The sequence below is a fragment of the Mytilus trossulus genome, chromosome 5, assembly GCF_036588685.1.
Source record: "Mytilus trossulus isolate FHL-02 chromosome 5, PNRI_Mtr1.1.1.hap1, whole genome shotgun sequence".
NCBI classification, from domain to species: domain Eukaryota; kingdom Metazoa; phylum Mollusca; class Bivalvia; order Mytilida; family Mytilidae; genus Mytilus; species Mytilus trossulus.
Genome location: NC_086377.1, coordinates 62,337,577 through 62,358,388, shown reverse-complemented (window position 1 = coordinate 62,358,388; position 20,812 = coordinate 62,337,577). Strand labels below are relative to the sequence as shown.

The 20,812-nt window shown below is 30.3% G+C and overlaps 1 protein-coding gene across 1 annotated transcript; it reads left to right on the top strand.

Moving 5' to 3' along the window:
* Positions 1 to 229: 229 nt before the first annotated feature.
* Positions 230 to 20,471, top strand: LOC134718167 (fibrinogen-like protein 1). Its single transcript, XM_063580656.1, has 7 exons — positions 230 to 266; positions 1,457 to 1,507; positions 2,433 to 2,515; positions 3,146 to 3,217; positions 3,512 to 3,641; positions 19,224 to 19,391; positions 20,227 to 20,471. Exons 1-7 carry the CDS (start codon positions 257 to 259, stop codon positions 20,469 to 20,471), a joined length of 759 nt encoding a protein of 252 aa, XP_063436726.1. The 5' UTR covers positions 230 to 256.
* Positions 20,472 to 20,812: the final 341 nt, after the last annotated feature.

Genomic DNA, 20,812 nt, shown 5'->3' with positions numbered 1-20,812 from the left:
TGTGATGGAATTGCGGAAAGTTTACGTTAAAAGGCTGTCGATTAGACAATGTTAGAGAAGCAAAACCTCGATATGAGAACATTAACACACACATCGATGTTTTATTATGACGTCATTGTATATAACCTATTTACGATTTTGGCATGTCTTATCTTTATCTACTTTATTCATTTATTACAAGTAGGTTTCATTAAGTGCATTACTAGGATAACTTGATAATCAGTTCACGTCTTGTGTGGACAAGTATCAACACAGAATGCGAGCGTGTAAGTTTTATTTGTTTTCACATATAAATATAAGAACAATGTATCCTGTGCATACATCATGATTATCACTGTCTGTGAATTTTGTTTTATCATTATACTATAAGAGATAAGAAGACGAGAAAAATAAAACCAAACATATGTTTAACTTCGACGATGTACCAAAATCAGGTAACATTAAACTCTCTTTTGTAGTATAAAACGGAACGTCAATCTCGTTAACAGGTATCACTTATTTTGAAGAAAAAAAATGCAGATCTCGTTAGCTGATTCGAAATATGTTTGTGAGAAAAACTATTGGCTTAAGTCGCGATTCAGCTTGATTAAAACTACACATCATTCTTATATAGATTTAGGAAGATGTTAAATGAGTGCCAATGAGACAATCCTTTATCCAAGTCACAACTTATAAAAGTAAACTTTTATAGGTCAAGATATATATCATCTGATAATTAATCTTCTAAGGTCATATATAGATAAATAGATATTTTTATTTTAAGTACAACTTGGTACATATACATGAAATACAATATATTACAATTTAAAACATATGCAGTCAATAAACATACACACAAATGTATATATTTATACCAACCGGCATTTTGAGGCTAATGATGCACTGTCATTTATGTACGAAACATAAATACTGTAAAAAGATACATGAGGTCAACAATAGATTACCGATGTAAAGTTTCATTTATCAATTCAAAACTACAAATCAAGGTAACAAAACAGAAACATTGTTGGAATCGTCTAGAGTAAAATAAAACAGACCATATTTGCCGAAGTTCAAGAGACTCTTGCTATACACACATCTCGGTGTTGGAAATAGAAAAAAAAGCTACTTAGCTGTTTTCTAAGGCCTTAAAACCGTGACAACAACAAGTATTTAAAACTGACACTTACCATAAGTTTCTTAGTGAAGCGTCGATTTACATTCTTTATCCTTATAAATCTTTACAAACAGTTTACTTTGTTTCTCATGAATTCTATGTTTCACATACATCAATGTTACGTATCCATTATCTTAAGATATCATATGTGATAAAACGTAATATATCACATCTAGCATTTAAATTACGCTTGAACTACATACCTGTAGGTAACACTATTACAACAAAGTGAGACAAGAATGAATTGTCTAACATTGACTATAAATTATTTATATATAACATTAATTTTTACAACATGAGGGATGATGTTTAGTGGTTTGATGTTGCTGTCGATTCTAGTGAACAGTATAAGTAAATATAATATATAATTAAAATTATTTTCGAATAAAATCTGAATATAACGCCAGAATGAAATGTACACCTGACTTTTCAATATTTGTTTATAAACAAAAATGGAGCAAAGTTGTTGTGACCTTGTACAGGTCTTCAAATATGGATAGTTAAAAGTCCTGGTAATATAATAGATGACATCACCAACGCAATTTATCTATGAGTCTGTCTATGTCATGCAAATAAAACATGACGGTTTAAAAAATTCATTTCATTGAGAGGTACATTTCAGTTATTTTTTGGCGAGTGTATAATATGTTATTGTTTTTGTTTTCTGTTTGTTTGTTTGTATTTCTATTTTCTGCTTGTCCTTGTTCTTTTCTGTCATGTTCTGTTTTGTTATTGTTTTGTGCCTTTTTGTTGGCGTCATCTTTCTTAAACATTAGTTTTGTATGCGCTTTTCGATTTCATTTCATACATACAAAACAAATGTGCAGTACAAATCTGAAGCAAAAGTTAAACAAGGTATTTTGTCAAATCAAATAAATTATTATACAGCATGTCAGCTGAATGAAATTGAGAATGGAAATGGGGAATATGTCAAGGAGACAACGATTGGACCGAAGAGTAGAAAACAGCTGATTGATAATCACAACTCCGGTTGTTCTGATAATCTTTTTTTTCATTCCTTCACTGTGACCAAATAATTTGGCATATCTAAACTCTTTAGGATTGAAAGAATCTCAAAATAACAACATCAAATGAGGTTGTTATAAAAACAAAATAACTTCCACTTTCGTTTAACATGTTTAACTGTTTAACTGTCTTTCTGCAACCTATTTGCTAGGAAAAGTTATTGACAAAGCAGTTGTCCCTCTCTACATGTTAAATTTCATTGATAGACCTATATTTAGTGTCCAGTTAAAAATATTTTCTTGTTCATTAGACAGCGAACGGATATGTTTTTCGTGCAGCGGAATGAGGCAAGATGAAAAATGTCAACATGCAATCACATGTGACAAAGATGAGGTAACACATTTTAAACAATAACATTTTTAAGTGTCTTCATGATCTATGATGAGTGTATTTCATACATCAGCTGTATTGTACGAGGATAATAAATAGGTGTAATGCGACTTTTGACAAGCTTTTACTCCTGTTTCGAGCCGAGTTCATTTTTTAAGACTTATCATGTAAAAATTATTTTGTAGGCTTATCATTGGTTCATGTCTATTTTGTTTCGGACCAGTAGCGTAAGGCACGTTTTAAGATGAAACATGTCTATTTTGAAATTATAATAAAACTACAGTGTCATCAACACAAATGATAATATAATATCAATGGAATGACCTATAATGAAAAACTTTCGTGAAAACTGAATAATTTTACTATTTAGGGATTTCTTGTGCCAAAAATGACTTTATATCATACCTCCTCTAAAAAAAAAGAAACTCATTACAGTCGTTTTGTGTAGAAGCATATCTAATATCAGCGGTATACCATTGTTGCCCTTATTTACAGAGAGTACAATAAATACTTCAGTTGAGCAGGTATATCAGGTACTTTATAAAAAGCCGTTCTAAATGTTATGTTTCGTTTTGTTTTTAAAATGACATGCCTTTGTAATTCTTTTAACTAACTGTTTTATTTTATTATTAGATTTGTTTTGTTCAGAAATACTTCACGCATGGAAATGAAACTAAATACGATGTTGGTTGTACATTTCAAGAGGTATGATTTTTTTTAAATCAGATAAATCTTAAACTATTGCACAATACACTTTCTTTTTTCCTGTTTGTATAGACACAAACATACAATATGACTGAAATATGCTTACACTTAAAACTATAACAGTATTGACATCAAATAAGACCCAAATAGCAAATCAGATATAATAATATAATAAGAACAATAATCAACGTTTATGTTTTTGCTTTTATATTAATGATTTTGAATATTTTCATTAAATCTTTCGATCTTTCTCGATATTTTATTGTTTCTTTAAATTGAACATTTTTTTTTCAGCTTTGCCAAAAGGATGTTACGGGTCACATTTTAGGAAAAAGAAACGAACACGCCCATATCGTATGCCAGAAATGCTGCAATGATTCTAACGTCTGCAATTATGATCTTTCATGTCAAAACATAATAACAAGTATATAGCAAAATTACAGCATTATTCATCGTTTGTCATAACCAACAATCCAGATGCATTGATCGTTTTAATCGTTTTAATCATGTTAATCTAGTGCATACAAATGTCGATGGAAATAGAAATTTGTATTAATAGTTTATAACTACAAAAACATAGCACCTCACTTCCAGTTTCATTTTGAAATAGGACACCACAAATTTATTGTTTGGAAAATCCTAAATACCAAAAAATTCTTAGTCACAGACATATATCTTGAATATATCTATATATCGATGGTTTCTTTTTCTCTTTTTTAATTCTTTTTAAATATTATCAACACATTTAATGACCTGGTTACTAAAGTTTGTAAACAAGACAAAATGAATGAAAGTTGATTATTTCGGTACAAGATATTTCATTTGCAATTAAATGTTAAGGGTTTGGTCAATGAAAATTTAACACTGACAATTGTGCCACGCTTAATATTTCTTTATTTGCAACAAAGTTTACATCTGCACAATTTGGGAAAATGTCAATTCAACTAACAGGGGCGAAAATTTTGCAGTTTTACACAAAAAGGAAGTTTTTGATCTGTGTTGTTCATTAAATAATTAATGTGGTATTTCTTTAGTTCCAGGACAAAATTGTCTATCCTGTGATAATGTCGACAATCCGAAATCCTGTAATAGTTCAATGACATGTGCGAAGGACGAGGTATATCTAGTTTAAGATCTACACTCATAACAACATCAACACATTTTAACATATATTTTTGACAAGGATGCACATCATATTCATCCATTTAGTCTTCATTCAAACGCTTTATAAGTAAGAAATATTAAAACGAGAGACATAAAATAAAAGCAATTTAAATATACAAAAAAGTAAAATCACAAAAATACTTAACTGGATAACAACTGTCATATTCCTGATTTGGAACAGGTATTTTCTTACGTAAAAAATGGTGGATTAAACCTGGTTTATAGCTAGCTAAACCTCTCAATCGTAGATGATTACTGTAACATGTCAGTTTACCAGTTGATATATATAGTAGCATTTACCATTTACTCTTCTGTTCATTTTCATATATAATGGTGACTACAGTATAACTTCAGCATTCCACTGTTTTGCAGGTTTGTTTCATTCATAAGTACTTGACTGAAACACAGCACGTGAAGTATGACCTCGGGTGCAAACACTCAACGGTATGCTTAAGTTTATTGTATTAAAATATTTTAACTTTTATAAAACATATGAAAAGCTCAGTTTATTCTTTCAAGTGTTTGTACTTGCGAAATTATAAAAATCATAGTAATAAGAACCTTTACAAACTGAATATTCCAAAAAAACATTTATTTTTTCTAAACGATCAAACTAAATCTAACAAACGAATTTCAAATACTACAATAAAAATGAATATCATCAAAACAATACCTTGAATCTTATTTTAAGATGCGTGTTCAGATACGTTCATGTCATCAAGCTTGTTTCTTAACCATTGCCTCTTGATTTTTTTTATGTCAAAATTGTTTGCTCTTTCTTTTTTTCGACATGTATCATTATCTTATTCTTGTATTTGTTCGAATTGCACGACATTACAACGGGAAAAAGCAATTGAAATTACACCACTATTATTACTGGAAAATATAAATGTGGTCAGTGTGGGGATAAAAAGGCGGCCACGTCAGATTAAAATAGGAACGTTAATTACATTTCGTGACGAGATAGAGTGAAATATTCGTTTGACGATAACAACTCTTTCAGCAACTTTTGAGTTATCAGTAGTCTGCATGTCGAAAGGAATCCAATATACCACCAATTTCCAGTGGCAGTCAAAATTTCCAGGGCAACCCCAATGACTGGACCTACCTATTGTACTGTAATAACATGCAATGCAAGCGATGATCCTTGACTTCTAGTGTGCTTTTTGCGTTCCATCTATTGATTTTGTGTCATGGATAGATACCGCATGTCATTTGTTTTTTTATTATGTTATAATAACCACTGGACATAAAGCAAATAACAATCAACCAATTAATTATATCAAGAACGTGTGTTCTGAATGACAATAGTAAATATCATAAATGTACTTTGTGTGTTCATTTCTTACTTTTTTGTCATGACATTTTGTTAATTAAATCCTCATGTCCTCATGCATGAATTATAACAAAACTGCTTTCTACATTTTCGTAGTTATGTCTGCATGGTTCAAACACAAATATATTTGGGCGCCGATCATCTGATGGAAGACATTTAACATGTGAAAAATGCTGTGGTGGTACTGAGCTTTGTAACTTTGACCTACAATGTGGACACCAGGAGCGTAAGTACTCTATACAAATGCATACACAAAGCACGTTCATGGGTAACAAGAATCAATACAAGATTCGCTTCATTTTCCTATTTCAACCTTTTTTTACTTTTTACTACACTAACATAATTGATTAGATTCTAAACTTTGATTATTATAGTATTCAATATAACACGTGCATGATACAGTTTAACAATAATAATGTCTGGAATTTTTAATTACTGTATATGTAATCATTTTCGCGGTGTACTTTTTTTCACAAATTTCGCTGTAGTTATGTTATCGCGAACATAGCTATAAGAGAATTCAAGTACAGATTTTATGAATATAAACAAATGAATGAATATTACTGTTTTTTATAACTGTGCAACTGTTAAAATAACACCAGTTATAGTTGCAATTTTTTTTTTACAAAAGGTGAAAAGATAAAAAAAAAAAATAATAGTCGGAGTTAAATTTTACTGCTTTCAAATTGATGATTGAATGATCTTTGAATATTATTTTTCACCTTTTTAATTTTTTCATCGTTTGTTATTTATTGAATATTTTGTTTTATTTTTTTAAACACATAAACCCTTATCACTAAATTTATACTTATCGACAATACAAAATACGCGGAAATAAGAACTCGCTAAAAAAGTAGATCAAAACAGTATTGATAGATTTCAATTAATATACATTTCATCACTTCTTTTAATATAGAAAAGACAATAAATGCGTCATGCTCATCGACGAATGAATGTGGCAGTAACCTCGTTTGCTCAACTGGACGATGTCAATGTGTTTCAAACCAGTATTATTGGGATAATATTGCCTGCATAAAAAGTGAGTTCATGTATTGGTTGAGTTAAGCATTCCAATTGATATTTTATAGTGTGTTTTTCTATGTTGTGATGTTATACAATTGTTTCTGAAAAAAGGAGAAGGTTTGGTACCATTTAAACGTTTAATCCCGCTGCAAATATTTTCACCTGACTGTCCTAAGTCAGGAATCTGATGTACAGTAGTTGTCGTTTGTTTATGTAATTTATACGTGTCTTTTATATAGATTAGACCGTTGGTTTTCCCGTTTGAATGGTTTTACACTAGTAATTTTGGGGCCCTTGATAGTTTGTTGTTCGGTGTGAGCCAAGTCTCCGTAATGAAAGCCGTAAGTTGACCTATAATGGTTTACTTTTATAATTTGTCATTTAGATGGAGAGTTGTCTCATTGGCACTCAAACCACATCTTCCTAAATCTATATCTACTTAAGGTTCGTATCACAGAGATAAAAAAAAATATGATTGTCGTAGTTTACATTACATATTGTAATCCTATACGGTATCCCTGACTAATGGTTGTTGGGTGAGACACCCTAATGATATCTAAAAACATTGCAACAACTTTTTCAGACGTCTGAAGATATATGTTTTTTTTTCAGAATTTGTTAACTAAGTATTAGGTACGTGCAATAGAGATACAGAGAAAGTAAAGCTGTTGCTTACCAAGAGAAATATTATTTCGATTTCATAATGTGACACATGACCATGAAAGGAAAAAGATGCATTTTCGACTGCTTTAATCATTGGCCTGAAAACGAGAACATGGGACCACTCTTTTTGAAAACGATATTTGGCTTGATTTTGTACAAAGAATATTTGTACAAATTGTATGAACATATCACCAATGAGTTTTCTAAAAATTAAAAACATATACAGCAAAAAATAGATATTTTTCCTAAAATCATGAACATGACTGTAATAGACAATGATTATTTTCGAAGGATTGTTAAACAAATAAATCTGAAAAAAGATTCCAAATGTTTTTTACAACAATCCGCTTGAGATGATCATTTGAAACAAAAAAGTTAGATTTGTCTGTTCAATAGATAGATAAATCCAAATAATCGAAATGTTGAGTAAATATTTAAAAATTTTATGCCATTAATTTCAAAAGTAGTACATGCAGGTATAGTTCATATAACATATTTGAACATGAAAAAAATTACTGAGTGTTCAAAACTATAACGTATGTCCTTGGGCCTTTAACCTCTTTTCCGAGTGGTAACCTTAATGTTTAGCCCGAAATCATAGTCAATTGACATTGCATACCGTATCAACAGAACTAAATGTCATTTTCCAGAATACAAATGAATTATAATACAACGACGAAGAATATCGAAACAGAAAATATGGTTTTCGTATCTCACCTGTGCCTAATTCTTATATATAAAAGATACTTGAACAATATTTGCTTTCCTTTAATTGATGTTCATATTTACTACGGACTTTCTATTCTGTATTTGTACTGCTTACTTTTTTTATTATAGGTTATCCTGTTTAAGAAACACAATATGTCTAACAAATTGTGAGAGATAAGGGTAATCAGTAAAGGGTCCATTTTATACTGTACGCCCAAAACAATTTCGCTAAATAAGGGATGAATGAAAGAAGTTATAAACACATGGGAAGAAAACATATTTGAAAAAATATAGTCAAATGTATTGATATACTAACCTTATTAACAGAGATGATAAACTTCTGTACTTTTTCAGAAAAATCAAATAGCGAGGTATGTACTGAAAACAAACAATGCTCACATATGTTGCAATGCACACAAAACATATGTAGTTGTCCTGGTAGTCAGTATTGGAAAAGCACAGCTTGTATTCAAAGTAAGAAACAGCAACTCCTATAGATCTTGTTTAAGTAATTGTATTAAAATATCTTATATTAAAGTATCCGAATAACACCTTCTCTAGAGTAGGTAGTGTTACATTAACTTTGAAAGTCCACTTTTTAAGGCAAGGACATATGAATATGAAAAGACTTCAGGAGTAATGCCACCAAAAGGAACTAAATAGGGTAGCCAATCATTCATTTTAGGTTATTTTTCCCTGAGGAAGATGGAAATTTAAATTATATTTTTTTTAGTTTAATAAGGGTGATGTCATTAATAATTTCTATGTTTATGGACGGACTTCTGTTAAGATGACATCTTCGGGCTAATTAAAAACACGTTAACAGTATCATGTGTCTTAACTATTAAAATATATATTTTTAAATTTACTTTTATGTTAAAGATGCGAAGTTCAGCAAATATATGACGTAAAAGTGACATTAAAAATGGCCATTCGGAAGTAAAATGCCCTGTATGTATCAGCTTATTCAGTTTTAAATATAAACATTACAATTTTTAAAGCATTTTAGAATGTTTATATGTGTTTATTTTTGCGACTTCACACTTATGAAAATGTATATACTAATTCAATTATCACAGGGAAAAGCATAAACATCACTTGCAACGCTTCCTCTGAGTGTCTAAAAAGCTTGATTTGTATACATGGAAAGTGTAAATGTGATCAAGCGTTTGAATACTGGACGGGTTCAGCATGCACACAAAGTATGTAGACCATAGATATAGCATTTTTTCACAGTTGCTTACATAAATCTAATTTCTGACATCGCTTGCAAATGTTCCAAAATATAAGAAGCAAGATTATCGGTCAGTTTTAAAAAAATCATTTCAAATTTTACATTAACATAAATTCCAAAAATTACATGAAATGGAAGACAGAAGACAATTAAATCGTGTGAGAAGTATAATAACCATATAAACAAAATATATGATGCAACAAAGAAAAGCAAATCTGAATAGCAAAATATAATCTAATGAAATTGTATCCATTTGCTAGAAAATATAAAAACTCGAGCAGTTAAACAAGAGAACCCTTTTCATAATACATCACTATTATATGTTTATTTTTAAGCATTTTTATCAGGTTTTTTAAATCAATTTTGAAATTAACTATTAACTATTCTGAAAATCACACTGTATCAGCATTCTTCTGTACCGAGACAGTTGCCCACTTTGCAAAATTAATTTGCAGTGATATGTTGTCATGAATAATTTAATCATATAATTATAGGAAAAGCTTTCAATTCTACATGTACTTCATCAGGGGAATGTGAAACTCATTTTCGGTGCAATGATCAGAAATGTGTCTGTGCTGCAATCTCAGATTATTGGTCTGGTTATCATTGTTTAAGTGAGTATTTCAACAATAACTACAAAAAAGACTTTAACACGATAACACAGTTAATTTAGAAGATGATTTTTGTTCAACATGTTCAATCGATTGCGTTCGTGATCGTGATGTATGAACATGTATTATGTTGAAGGCCGTACATTGACATATAATGGTTTACTTTTTTAAATTGTTATTTGGATGGAGAGTTGTCTCATTGACACTCACACCACATCTTCATTTATCTAATTAATAAAAATATGAATACATTTATATGACGTGACATATGATTTATGGCAAACCTTATGCATTGCTTGTATATTTAGGACAAAATAAATAAAAATGTAATAAAATATGCACATCGAGCATTGTATTGTGCCATCTACTACTATTTTAAACAACCGTAATAAATTCAATGGTTATTTCAATATACTACATTACAAAAATGGCTTGGTTGTAATTTACAGAGGGCCGGGAATGTGTTGACCTGGATATATCAACGGATGGTGTTTACACAATATACCCGAACGGTACTAATCGACCAGTTAAAGTATACTGTGTAGTACGCCTAAAAGAAAAATGGACTGTAAGTTTGCGATAAAGTAAATGTTGTGTACTTTTCCTAGATACACAACGTTTAAAAGTACAAGCAACGTTGAAATACAGGCTTATACAAATAAGTCATTATAATGGAAAAACTAAAAACAAAGTTGACGTTTAAAAGAACCCTGATATATGTTTAACCCTGAGCAGTTGCTACTTCCGTCCATATCTCATAGGAAACCATTGAAACCATCTATCTCATGTATCTCATCATGTGACGCAATCAGTCATGGTCGCAGTTTTTCTTGACATGTCATTACAAATTAAAAGGGAGCTAGAACATTTCAGTCATGCTTGATTTTGACCAATGATTCACCTAACCACACGTTAATGAACAAAAACAAAATAAATCGCTAGGTTAAAGTATAAATCGAGTCAGATTTAGAAAAAATATATATGACTACAATGTATTTATTTCCCTTGGAATTAATTTATAAATCGAAAATATTATATAAAAAATCTCTTAAATAAATATAAACTATGTATATATATATATCTTCTCTTAAACTTGCAATGATAATTATGTATCACGGTCTTCGAAAACAATTATAGATTATATAACCAATCTTTTAATATAAACAATTCATTTTTAATTGTTATCATTGTACCTTTTACTGTTAAATCCAGTTTTATTTTGGATAAAACTAAGCAAAACCGGATTTTTAATGTGCGATACATTTGAATTGTTTGTCATTATTCAATATAACGTTCTGTTTTTGTATTTGTTAAAAAGAAGATAAACCTTCTTTTCAAAGGTTATACAGAGAAGAGTTAATGGTTCTGTGGATTTTTATCGAACATGGAATGAATACAAACATGGATTTGGTATTGCTAATGGGGAATATTGGTTAGGTATTTGAACTATTTTATTTGCTTTTATTTAGAAATATTCGAAATACAGTGATTATCCACAACAACTGTAATCAATTAAGCAATGGACCATAAACAACCCACTTTTACCTCGAAACAAAGTTTCAATTGACACATGAGCTTCCTAAGTATTAGAATACTTGCATTATTCGATAACACCCAAACAAATTCAATAATTAAATAATCATTGTTAATATTCAGCTGGTCAGTTATATTACGATACTGAAAATTGAAATATGTATAACAATATGAATTGATGAACATAAGCACAATTTTAATGTATAATAAACTCATTACAGATACAGTTGGATGCAGACCAAGTAATAGATATATAAATAAACGCAACTAAATGCCGCGTGCGCATATTTCGTTAGTTAACTTCACTTCTCGCGTTTACTATACTTACATTAATGCAGTCAAAATGGAAATATTTTATGTCTACCCGAGTAAAACACGGTGGGTAAAGTTGTCCACGAGAGAACGTTCTGTGCTGGTGATTCAGTCCTGAATCGTTTTGACGACTAATTGTTCTCTGATATGTCATTAGTACCATGCAAAGAATATTAGAATTGTTTTTGTTGCAAAAGTCGTGCAAGTTCGCCAATCGAAACTGTCCTAACGATGTGCTGGTGATTAGACAAACAATCCTAGTTCTGTGCTCCTATGTCTTGGTTCTGTGCCTTTATATTAAAGTTAACAGTGGTAAATATTCGAGATCATTGATGCTTAACTGTAAATGACTAGTAAACTGTTATCTGTTTTCTTAAAATTGACATTGTTGTGAATCTGATTACTTTTACTATAGCATAATTATAGAACAAAGGACTTCTTTTTAATAAAATTGAAAATGGACACGGTGATATGTCAGAAACAACAACCTGACCACAAAGGAGCAATATCACACCCAGAGGCGGGCTTCAGTCGGCCCTTACATAAATGTAATATAGTTCAATGAAAATGGACGTCACATTCAACTTCATAACATATAAATGAACTAAAATTTGAAGAAAACATACAAGACAAACAAAAACAAGAGGCTCAAACTTTTGACAGGCGCTAAAATAAGTCGGGATTAACTATTTTCTGTAAAAATCAGGCACATATGAAGTTGATCAAGGCAAACAACCAGGTGCACCTGAACTCTTTTAAGATGAGTTTAGATAATAGTTTCAGTGTAACCTGAGCATCTTGAATATTGTTTCTATGACAAATTTGCACGAAACTGTAAATATTTTGTTTTAACCAAGTGGAACTCCTTGTTTCTGCGTAAGAATCATGTGTCCTCAGGAGCGTTAATTAAACTTTTTTGGGGGGAGGGGGTCAAGGGATAGGAAGTTCACAGTAAAAGTTTTAAGCTTGGAATAGTTTTTGAAATTCTAAAATTGTTGATAACAGATAATATGATGCAGATGTTCAAAAACGATTTTCCAAGAGTGGAAGGTAATTTCCCGTCAGATTAAATAGTTATACTTTAAAAGAAAACTGTATCATATAGCTATGAAGTATCACTTGCTGTGTCTTTACGATTTTTTCAACATAAAATTTTTGCCTGAACGGTTGTCATTTTTTATTTCGAAAGTTCGAAAGAACACTCAAAAATATTTCACTATTTTATGGAAGGGCAGAGAATGGAAACAAAATAACACTAACAGAAATAAAAACAAATAAGTTTTGCATTTTATAATCCCAAAATAAAGTTTGTTGTCAAGGATTTTTTATAAAAAACTAAGGGAGAGGGAGTGAACGATGTTCCTACTTTTCTATATTTAGATATATTTCATGAATAAAAATAAAATATGCCTTAAATTTATTTCAAAATGATTGAAAAATGAGTGAACGAAACAAAAATAATTTTAAATGCAAAAATACCAGTTGCCTGTTATTTTATTGTTTTTTATTTACAATGTATATAAATATAATTATGAAAGACAGCAGGGTCAATAGGGTGTGAAGTCCATGTCGTCTGAAATAGATACTAAGCAATGACTTTGAAATCGACAAATAATTATGGCACTTAAAACAAAATCTGTCTAATATTCGAAGTTTTTGCAGTTTTGGTTTGCTTTAACAACAATGAACAAATGGACACACAAAATAAATATAGTATTGTGGAATTTTTAACTTATATTCAGTTCATTGGTACATGTAACATCGGTTACTAGAATTACAATCCTGTCACGTATGAATTGGGTAAAATATTTTAGATAAGAAAATTGAAATGGGAAAGTTTGCGTGCGGTTGTTGCAACAGCATACCGACAGCTTACACGGCTCTTCTGGGTTGATGCTAAAAAGAGGATCAAAGTCCCATTTGATTTAGAACCTTTATTCGTTCCAACAAAATTATCGAAATTTTGTTGAGGATTTAACCATTTACGACAACAAGAAAACTTTTTGAATTTTATGCAAAGAAGGATTAAAGAATGTTGCCAAAAAATACTTACATTTTCTGCCTATTCCTATGTTAACTTCTATGCGATTTCCAACCCTTCATGATCATTAAATTGAACTGTAAACTACTTCTTGGTATCTTCCAAATGCCTTTATAATGTCTGATGTATACATTAGTTATGACAACATCTGTTGTGAGCACAAGGTTCACTGCACACTTTTAAAGTTCTGCTTTATCAAATATTAAAGTGTGAACTTATGTTTTGGGAACTTTTTTTATCAGTACGACTGATATTTTTATCTAAGTGTACATGGTTTATCTATTAGTTGAACATGCGGTATTTAACTAGCGTTTAAAAGCTGCGAGTATTAGTTGTGCAATTATTTGTGTCTTTATGTTATTAGTTGAGGTGTTAAATTGTTGTGTTGTTAAAGAAGGCAAGGAGGAGGGTTTGATTGGATGAAGGTGAGGAGTGTTTTGTTGAGCTCAAACAAACATGTTAATGACTATTCGGCATGGGATTTGATCGTTGTTGAAGGTCTTAAGGTGACCTATAGCTGTTTATTTTGTTTACATTTGGTCTTTTGTGGAGAGTTGTCTCATTGGTAATCATATCATATCTTTTTTTTTATATTTCTTTATCTCCTGTCAAGAGTTCCCAAAACTAGTTGTTGTAGATGGTTTCCTTCTGTCATATTTATATTTTGTTCAAAGTTGTAGTAACAATCAGGCCGAAGGCATTCATTTTGTTATCGTTTACATTTTTTTACCTAGCATTCGTTAAGGTTTTTGCTCGTTGTGAAAGGTCATACTTTGAATTTCAATTGTTCACATCTTGTTTAATTTTAGTTAGTTTTTACCGGTCATGTATGAAGAGCAAGTCTATGTCGGTTTTTTTTATTCCAGTCGAAATTTATTGAAGACAGTGTATTTATAATTGACTAAATTAGAAGTATCAGTAGTTTGATCATCAAACGTCGTATTGTTAACTGTCAAACTGAACAAGTCAAACCTTTATTCATGTTATAATTCGAAATATTAACTTTTATTTATTACAAAAACCAGTTCAAATAACTTAAGTGAGTAGCTGATTGTCTATATAAAGGCAACAGTAGTATGTCTATATTTTCTTTTCAAAAGTTACATGTATAAATATCGAGGCGTATAGAAAGTTTATGCAACACATCGGATTTTTTTTTTATATGATGGGATATAAACTTCGCAGTATACGTTGCTTTGTTCTCCTTCTTTAAATATTTGGCCCTGGACGTTAGGCTACAAACAAAATCAATCAACTTACATATTATATTGACAGTCTGCATACCTTTCCAAGAAGAGAACTTTTAATACTTTTCATCAAAGAGTATATGAATCAGTCATTTGAATTTTGGATGATTCCGTTAAATGGTTGAGTTTAAAATACAAACAATCACAAACTACTTACTTAAATAGCGTTCATTATCAGGGATACAAAGAGGAAATGATGGCAATCTAAATTCATGTGGATAAACTTTTGTAGTCATTGTGTTCAACTATTGTTGTCATCTTTATATATATAATCAGTCCTGACATGGAGATGTTTTTGATTTACGATGAGGCCATATATATTTGTATAATAATATGCAAATATGGTTAGTTTTGTTGATGCGGACAAATTATTTTGTTTTGCGAGTCAGACTGCGAAATCAAAATACTGAAATGTGTTTACGATTCAATTCTTTGGATAAAAAGAGGACATGCTGGTACTAAAATAATGTGAACAAAATGTTGGTGTCACTGTGCTCCAATATTGTTGTCATTTGTATCATTTCGTTCTTTTTGGCATAAAATTATTCCTGATTTACTATGCAATCATTTAGTTAACATGATAAAAAGCAAATATGGTCGGTTTTTGGTTGATGTGGTCAAATAGTTTGATATATGAGGCACTCTGGGTGTAAAATCTACTGCCATTCAATATTTTGAATTCAAGGAGGACATGCGGGTACTCTTAATTGATGCGGACAATGTAATGAAGTTATTATGTTCCAATACTGGTAGTATTTGTATTATACAGTCCAACTGACACAAAAATAATGCTGATTTATTTTGCGGCTACATTGAATATAGATTTAAATGATGACGAGTAAATATGTTCATAAAGTTAGAAGACGCACCGTTTTTACGTTAGAGTGGAAGTAAACACGAAAGTAAACACTTGTTTAATGTCTATTGAAAATTCGGAGTCAACACAAAGTGTTAAATTATATATTCAAGTAGTTGGGGTTGTCTAAATCGTTGACAATAGATTTTTCCTAAATTTAAATAAATAAAGTCTGGATCAATTGCATTTTCAAATGCAAACTGTGAGTCACGGCTCTGGTTTTTTCGTGAGAATTTATTGAAATTAACGTTATCTCGGCTTTTTCAAATACGTTTTATGTATATGTCGTGTACATTTTATTTTTTTGTACAGGTTATTACTTTGTAAGAGTAATTACTTGTATGATGCCATCATACAAGTTATTACTTGTACAAATATAATTGTACGAGTAATTAACTGTACAGTTTTTGTCGAGAAAAAGATAATAACTTGTACAACTCGTTATCTTTTAGTTTTATTTGTATCTTCCTTCTATCTGATTTTTAAGTAAATTATAAATGACTTCAGCTTTTGACTATTTAACGCATCGTTGTAAATAAACGGAATTTGATGAGACTGTCATTTTAAAGTGAGAGGGTTAACACTATAGAACCAGGTTTAATCCACCATTTTCTACATTTGAAAATGCCAGTACCAAGTCAGGAATATGACAGATCTTGTCCATTCGTTTTTAATGCGTTTTGTTATTTGATTTTGCAATGTGATTATGGACTTTCCGAATTGATTTTCCTCTAAGTCCAGTATTTTTGTGAATTTACTTTTTTTTCTGCAAGCATGATACTTTGAGCATATTCGGCTGAAACACTAGGTGCCACTAAAATACGGACTACTAGCGCAAAGTGACAAAGTCATTGAAAGGAATAAATAAAATGAAACTCTTCTTCCAAAAATTTTGATTTATTATTTTTCAATGAAGAGAAATATTCAATTGTTCTCTGACAGTTGAGTTTTAATAATAATTATTTATTTACTTGTTTTTTTTTGTTTTATGGAATTACACAATTCTTCATCATTCAGACCAGTGTCAGTTGTTCTACTGTGTTCATGTAATCCTCATACTCTTTAAGTAAGCGTTCTGTATTTGTACGAACATGTTGAGGTGGAAGTGGTTTATCATACACAAATTAACTTTCTAGCCAAAAAAGGAATTCCCTTCAATTAAGGATATGTGGAGCTCCAAAAATTAAAAAACAAACTCAGTGAGTTGGTAATCCACTTCTGCCTTTTATGGGCGCAGTCCACTGAATTTGGTACAGTGATTCTGATAGTACAAGAGTGATAATCAACATGGTCTACCTAACAGTAACATTTTTCACTTTGACTTGACTACAAGCATTAAAGACTGTAGTAATGATAGAAGGAGCGACCTTTTCAAAATATTCACACATATGAGTGAAAATCCGGATAATTTCTCTGTTTATATTGGCAATTTGTGGTTTTTTAACTCCTTATAATTATTATTTGTATGCCTCCAGAGTGTGCTGTTCTCATCGGAGGGTAAAGTTGATCAACTTTACAATAATAAATAATTTCGCCTCCTTTGCAAATGAGTTTATTAATTTAATTCCTGCTACATTCATAACATCATGCCATCTTTAGAATTATTTTTAAAGTGCTGTCATTTTTGGACTTAACTTGGCTTCCTTTACATAACTTTTATCTCTTTATCTTTCACAAGTGAATCTGAATAATTAGAAGATTTTATTTGATATTTTCCCTTTTTTTCCTTTAATACCCTACTCATCTGTACAAATTGGCTACCATATTTATCAAAAAAAAAATTGAAATGTTTCAAGTTTATACTGATGCACTTATAATAATTATTTGTTTAAAAGGAAAGTTTTATTGTAGTCAGGAAATAGGCCAAGGTAGAATAATGATTTGTACAAGTTATTATCTTTTTCTCAATAAAAATTGGACAAGTAATTACTTGTACATTTGTATATGTACAAGTAATAACCTGTATGATGGCATCATACAAGTAATTACTTGTACAAAATGTTTGTACAAGTAATAACCTGTACAAAATAATAACACGTACACGACATATATAATACTTTTTCTTATTGAAGAAACATTAAAGTGTCATTAGCTGTCAAGTTCATGTTTTCACCGATTCGACTCAAATTATCAAATTTGAATGAAAAATATAATCCTTATTTCAATTCCAATGTTAACATTCTCTTTCCTTTCTGTAACTAAAGACGCCTAATGTGTGCGTTATTCATCTCTAGCGCTAACATTACAAGGCTTACATTAAAGGTCATATGAATACGGCTTGAATTTAGTCAAGTTATTATTCATGTTATTTTTTTTATCTTTTTTTTTGACAAAATTGAATTAAGCTAGCTAAATTCGCTTTATAATATCCTTTTTTTCTCTTTCATTAATGAATGAACAAAAAAAGGATATGTTTTGCCTGATTAAATCAAATATGTGATACAAAATATACCTGCATGTACTACTTGTTGAGTAAAATGAGGTCCAAATTTTATCTATGTGCTCAAAATTCGGATTTTCGGACGTATTTTTCCTTTCGACAAAAATACATACCTTTTTTGTTTTAAAAGATAAACACAAGCTGTCTTTTGTTAACTATTTGTATATTATGTTTTATATAAATGTCCTTTACATTTGTTCAATTTATTTTTCAAATAAATAGCTATCAAATGTTCAAGAATGTAGAAATAAAACGTCATTTTTGGCTGTATATTTTTTTAATTTTAAAAAGCTGCACTGTTTACGTCTGTATGAAAATTGGCACACATAGTCTTCTTACGTAAAGACACCAAATGCCATTTTAAGAAAGAGGGGTCTTTGATCTCGTTTTTAAGTTAGATAAGTTTGAATGATAAAAAGTCGAAAAAAATAATCTTTTCTCTATAAGTCATAGTTCGATGTCGCGAAAATAACAATTTCTGTTAGCAACGTCATTACCCTAACCTGTATCTCTATCGTGTGCCCTTAACGCCATGGATTTGTTCGATACTCGCGTTTCGTCTACAAAAGACTAAAGTTAAATAAATGAGGTGAAAAATAAATTACGAAATTGACAACACAGAAGTGCTGACTACCGGGCTGTTGATATTCTCAAGTAAAAAAAACTCCACCAGCAGTGGTATCAACCTAGTGATTGTGAATAAACTCATCATAGATAAATTTTCACTGAAACAATAATCAAATACTTAATAATTCACGAAGTTACAGCCTAGTTTGCTAAGCCTGTATTTGTTGTATAGAAAATGTCCTTACATAATTTATTTTTCGCTATTTTTTAGGAAATGATAATATTCATTTGATATCTACAAACAGTAACCACAAGATAAGTATATATATGGAATTACCAGATGGACAAAGCCACAAAGCCAATTATACCACATTTAACGTCAGTAATGAACATTCTTTGTATGTTTTAACAGTTACTGGGTATAGTGGAGATCCAGGGCGTAAGTCCAGATATATAAACTAAGTCGACCTGCTTCATTTAATTTTATCTCCCTTCATTTACATGTTATACAAAACTATTCATCAAAGTTAAAGCTAAGTATTTGCCTTCATGAAAGTGTAAAGTTTTTATGAAGTACCAATCATCTAAGTCTATTTTTATGTCGGTCACTGTATTACTTCATTTCAACATTTGCTTATTGTTTGAAGAGAATAACATTTCATAAACTTTATAGCTTTCCTGTTATATCTAATATTTTGTTTTAATATTTTTTTTAATTTTTGTTTGTTTTACTATATTCAAGTTAGACAAAATCGAATGCATACAAAACATTTATCAAACACTTTGAAAATTTGAGTTAGCTACGACTATATCTTCACGTGTCTTTGACTTCTGGTAGTGGTTCAAGTATTTGCAATATCATAAACAGAAAATTATTAAAAAATAAACTTCTCATTGATATATCATGTCATCATCGTGCTCAAAGAATACGAGTTCTTATGTTTTATTTTCTGCGAAATACCAACATTCAAATATAAGAACAAAACAAAAAATATTATGTAGTGTTTGCTAGCATAAATCTGTCTAACAATGTACATACTGTTTGCCTAACGTTCAGAGCTTCAAAAATAATAACATTATGGATATCAACATGGTTTAAAAAAAAATAGAATTTAAGTCTTTCACTTTACGTGAAAAGATATAATGCATTAAGCTTTTAGTACAATATTACATTTTTTTTTATTATCCTTCATTTGTTGCTTTTGTCGTGTCTTTATCCAAAATATCAATATATCTTTTTATGAGATTGAAGTGGTAGTTTAAATCAATTGTAGAAAATTCCATAGATTATCCTAATGATAGCCTCGGTGCAAATGGTAAGCCATTTACAACAAAAGACAGAGACAATGACAAATATAATGGTAACCTTGCAGTTATCCTTAAGAGCGCATGGTGGTACAGCAGCAGTTATTACTCGGATTTGAACATAGCCTATTCAGGTTCTTCCGGGACAATGTATTGGAGTCGTTGGAGTAGTGGTATATCAAAAAGCTTAATGATGATTAAAAGAACCTATTGAAAAGTGGTTTTTTGTTTAAATATATTTCATTTTGACCGGTCTCTCTCTGTGTTGGTAATTGAAAAATCGGTTATTCACTATCTATTTGTGAGTACCACATTTATAATAACAAAACAGGAATGATAACTAAAATAGGTTTAGATGTCAGTCAAAATACACTATAAGTTGAAAAGTACCTGGTTTATAAACAAAATATATCGCAAATTTTCTTATTAAAAATGTGAAGCAAGTAAATGACCATAATGTCCCTCTTGTTGTAAAAGTTTGGTATTTTATGTATGTCATTATAATGTTGATATATCGCTTTTAACTAGCATATTAATAGTCTCCAAATACAGTTT

Coding starts and splice junctions, on each gene's coding strand:
- LOC134718167 (XM_063580656.1), top strand. Junction 1,508..2,432: donor GATTCTAGTGAACAGTATAA/GTAAATATAATA, acceptor CTTGTTCATTAG/ACAGCGAACGGATATGTTTT. Junction 19,392..20,226: donor GTATAGTGGAGATCCAGGGC/GTAAGTCCAGAT, acceptor AATCAATTGTAG/AAAATTCCATAGATTATCCT.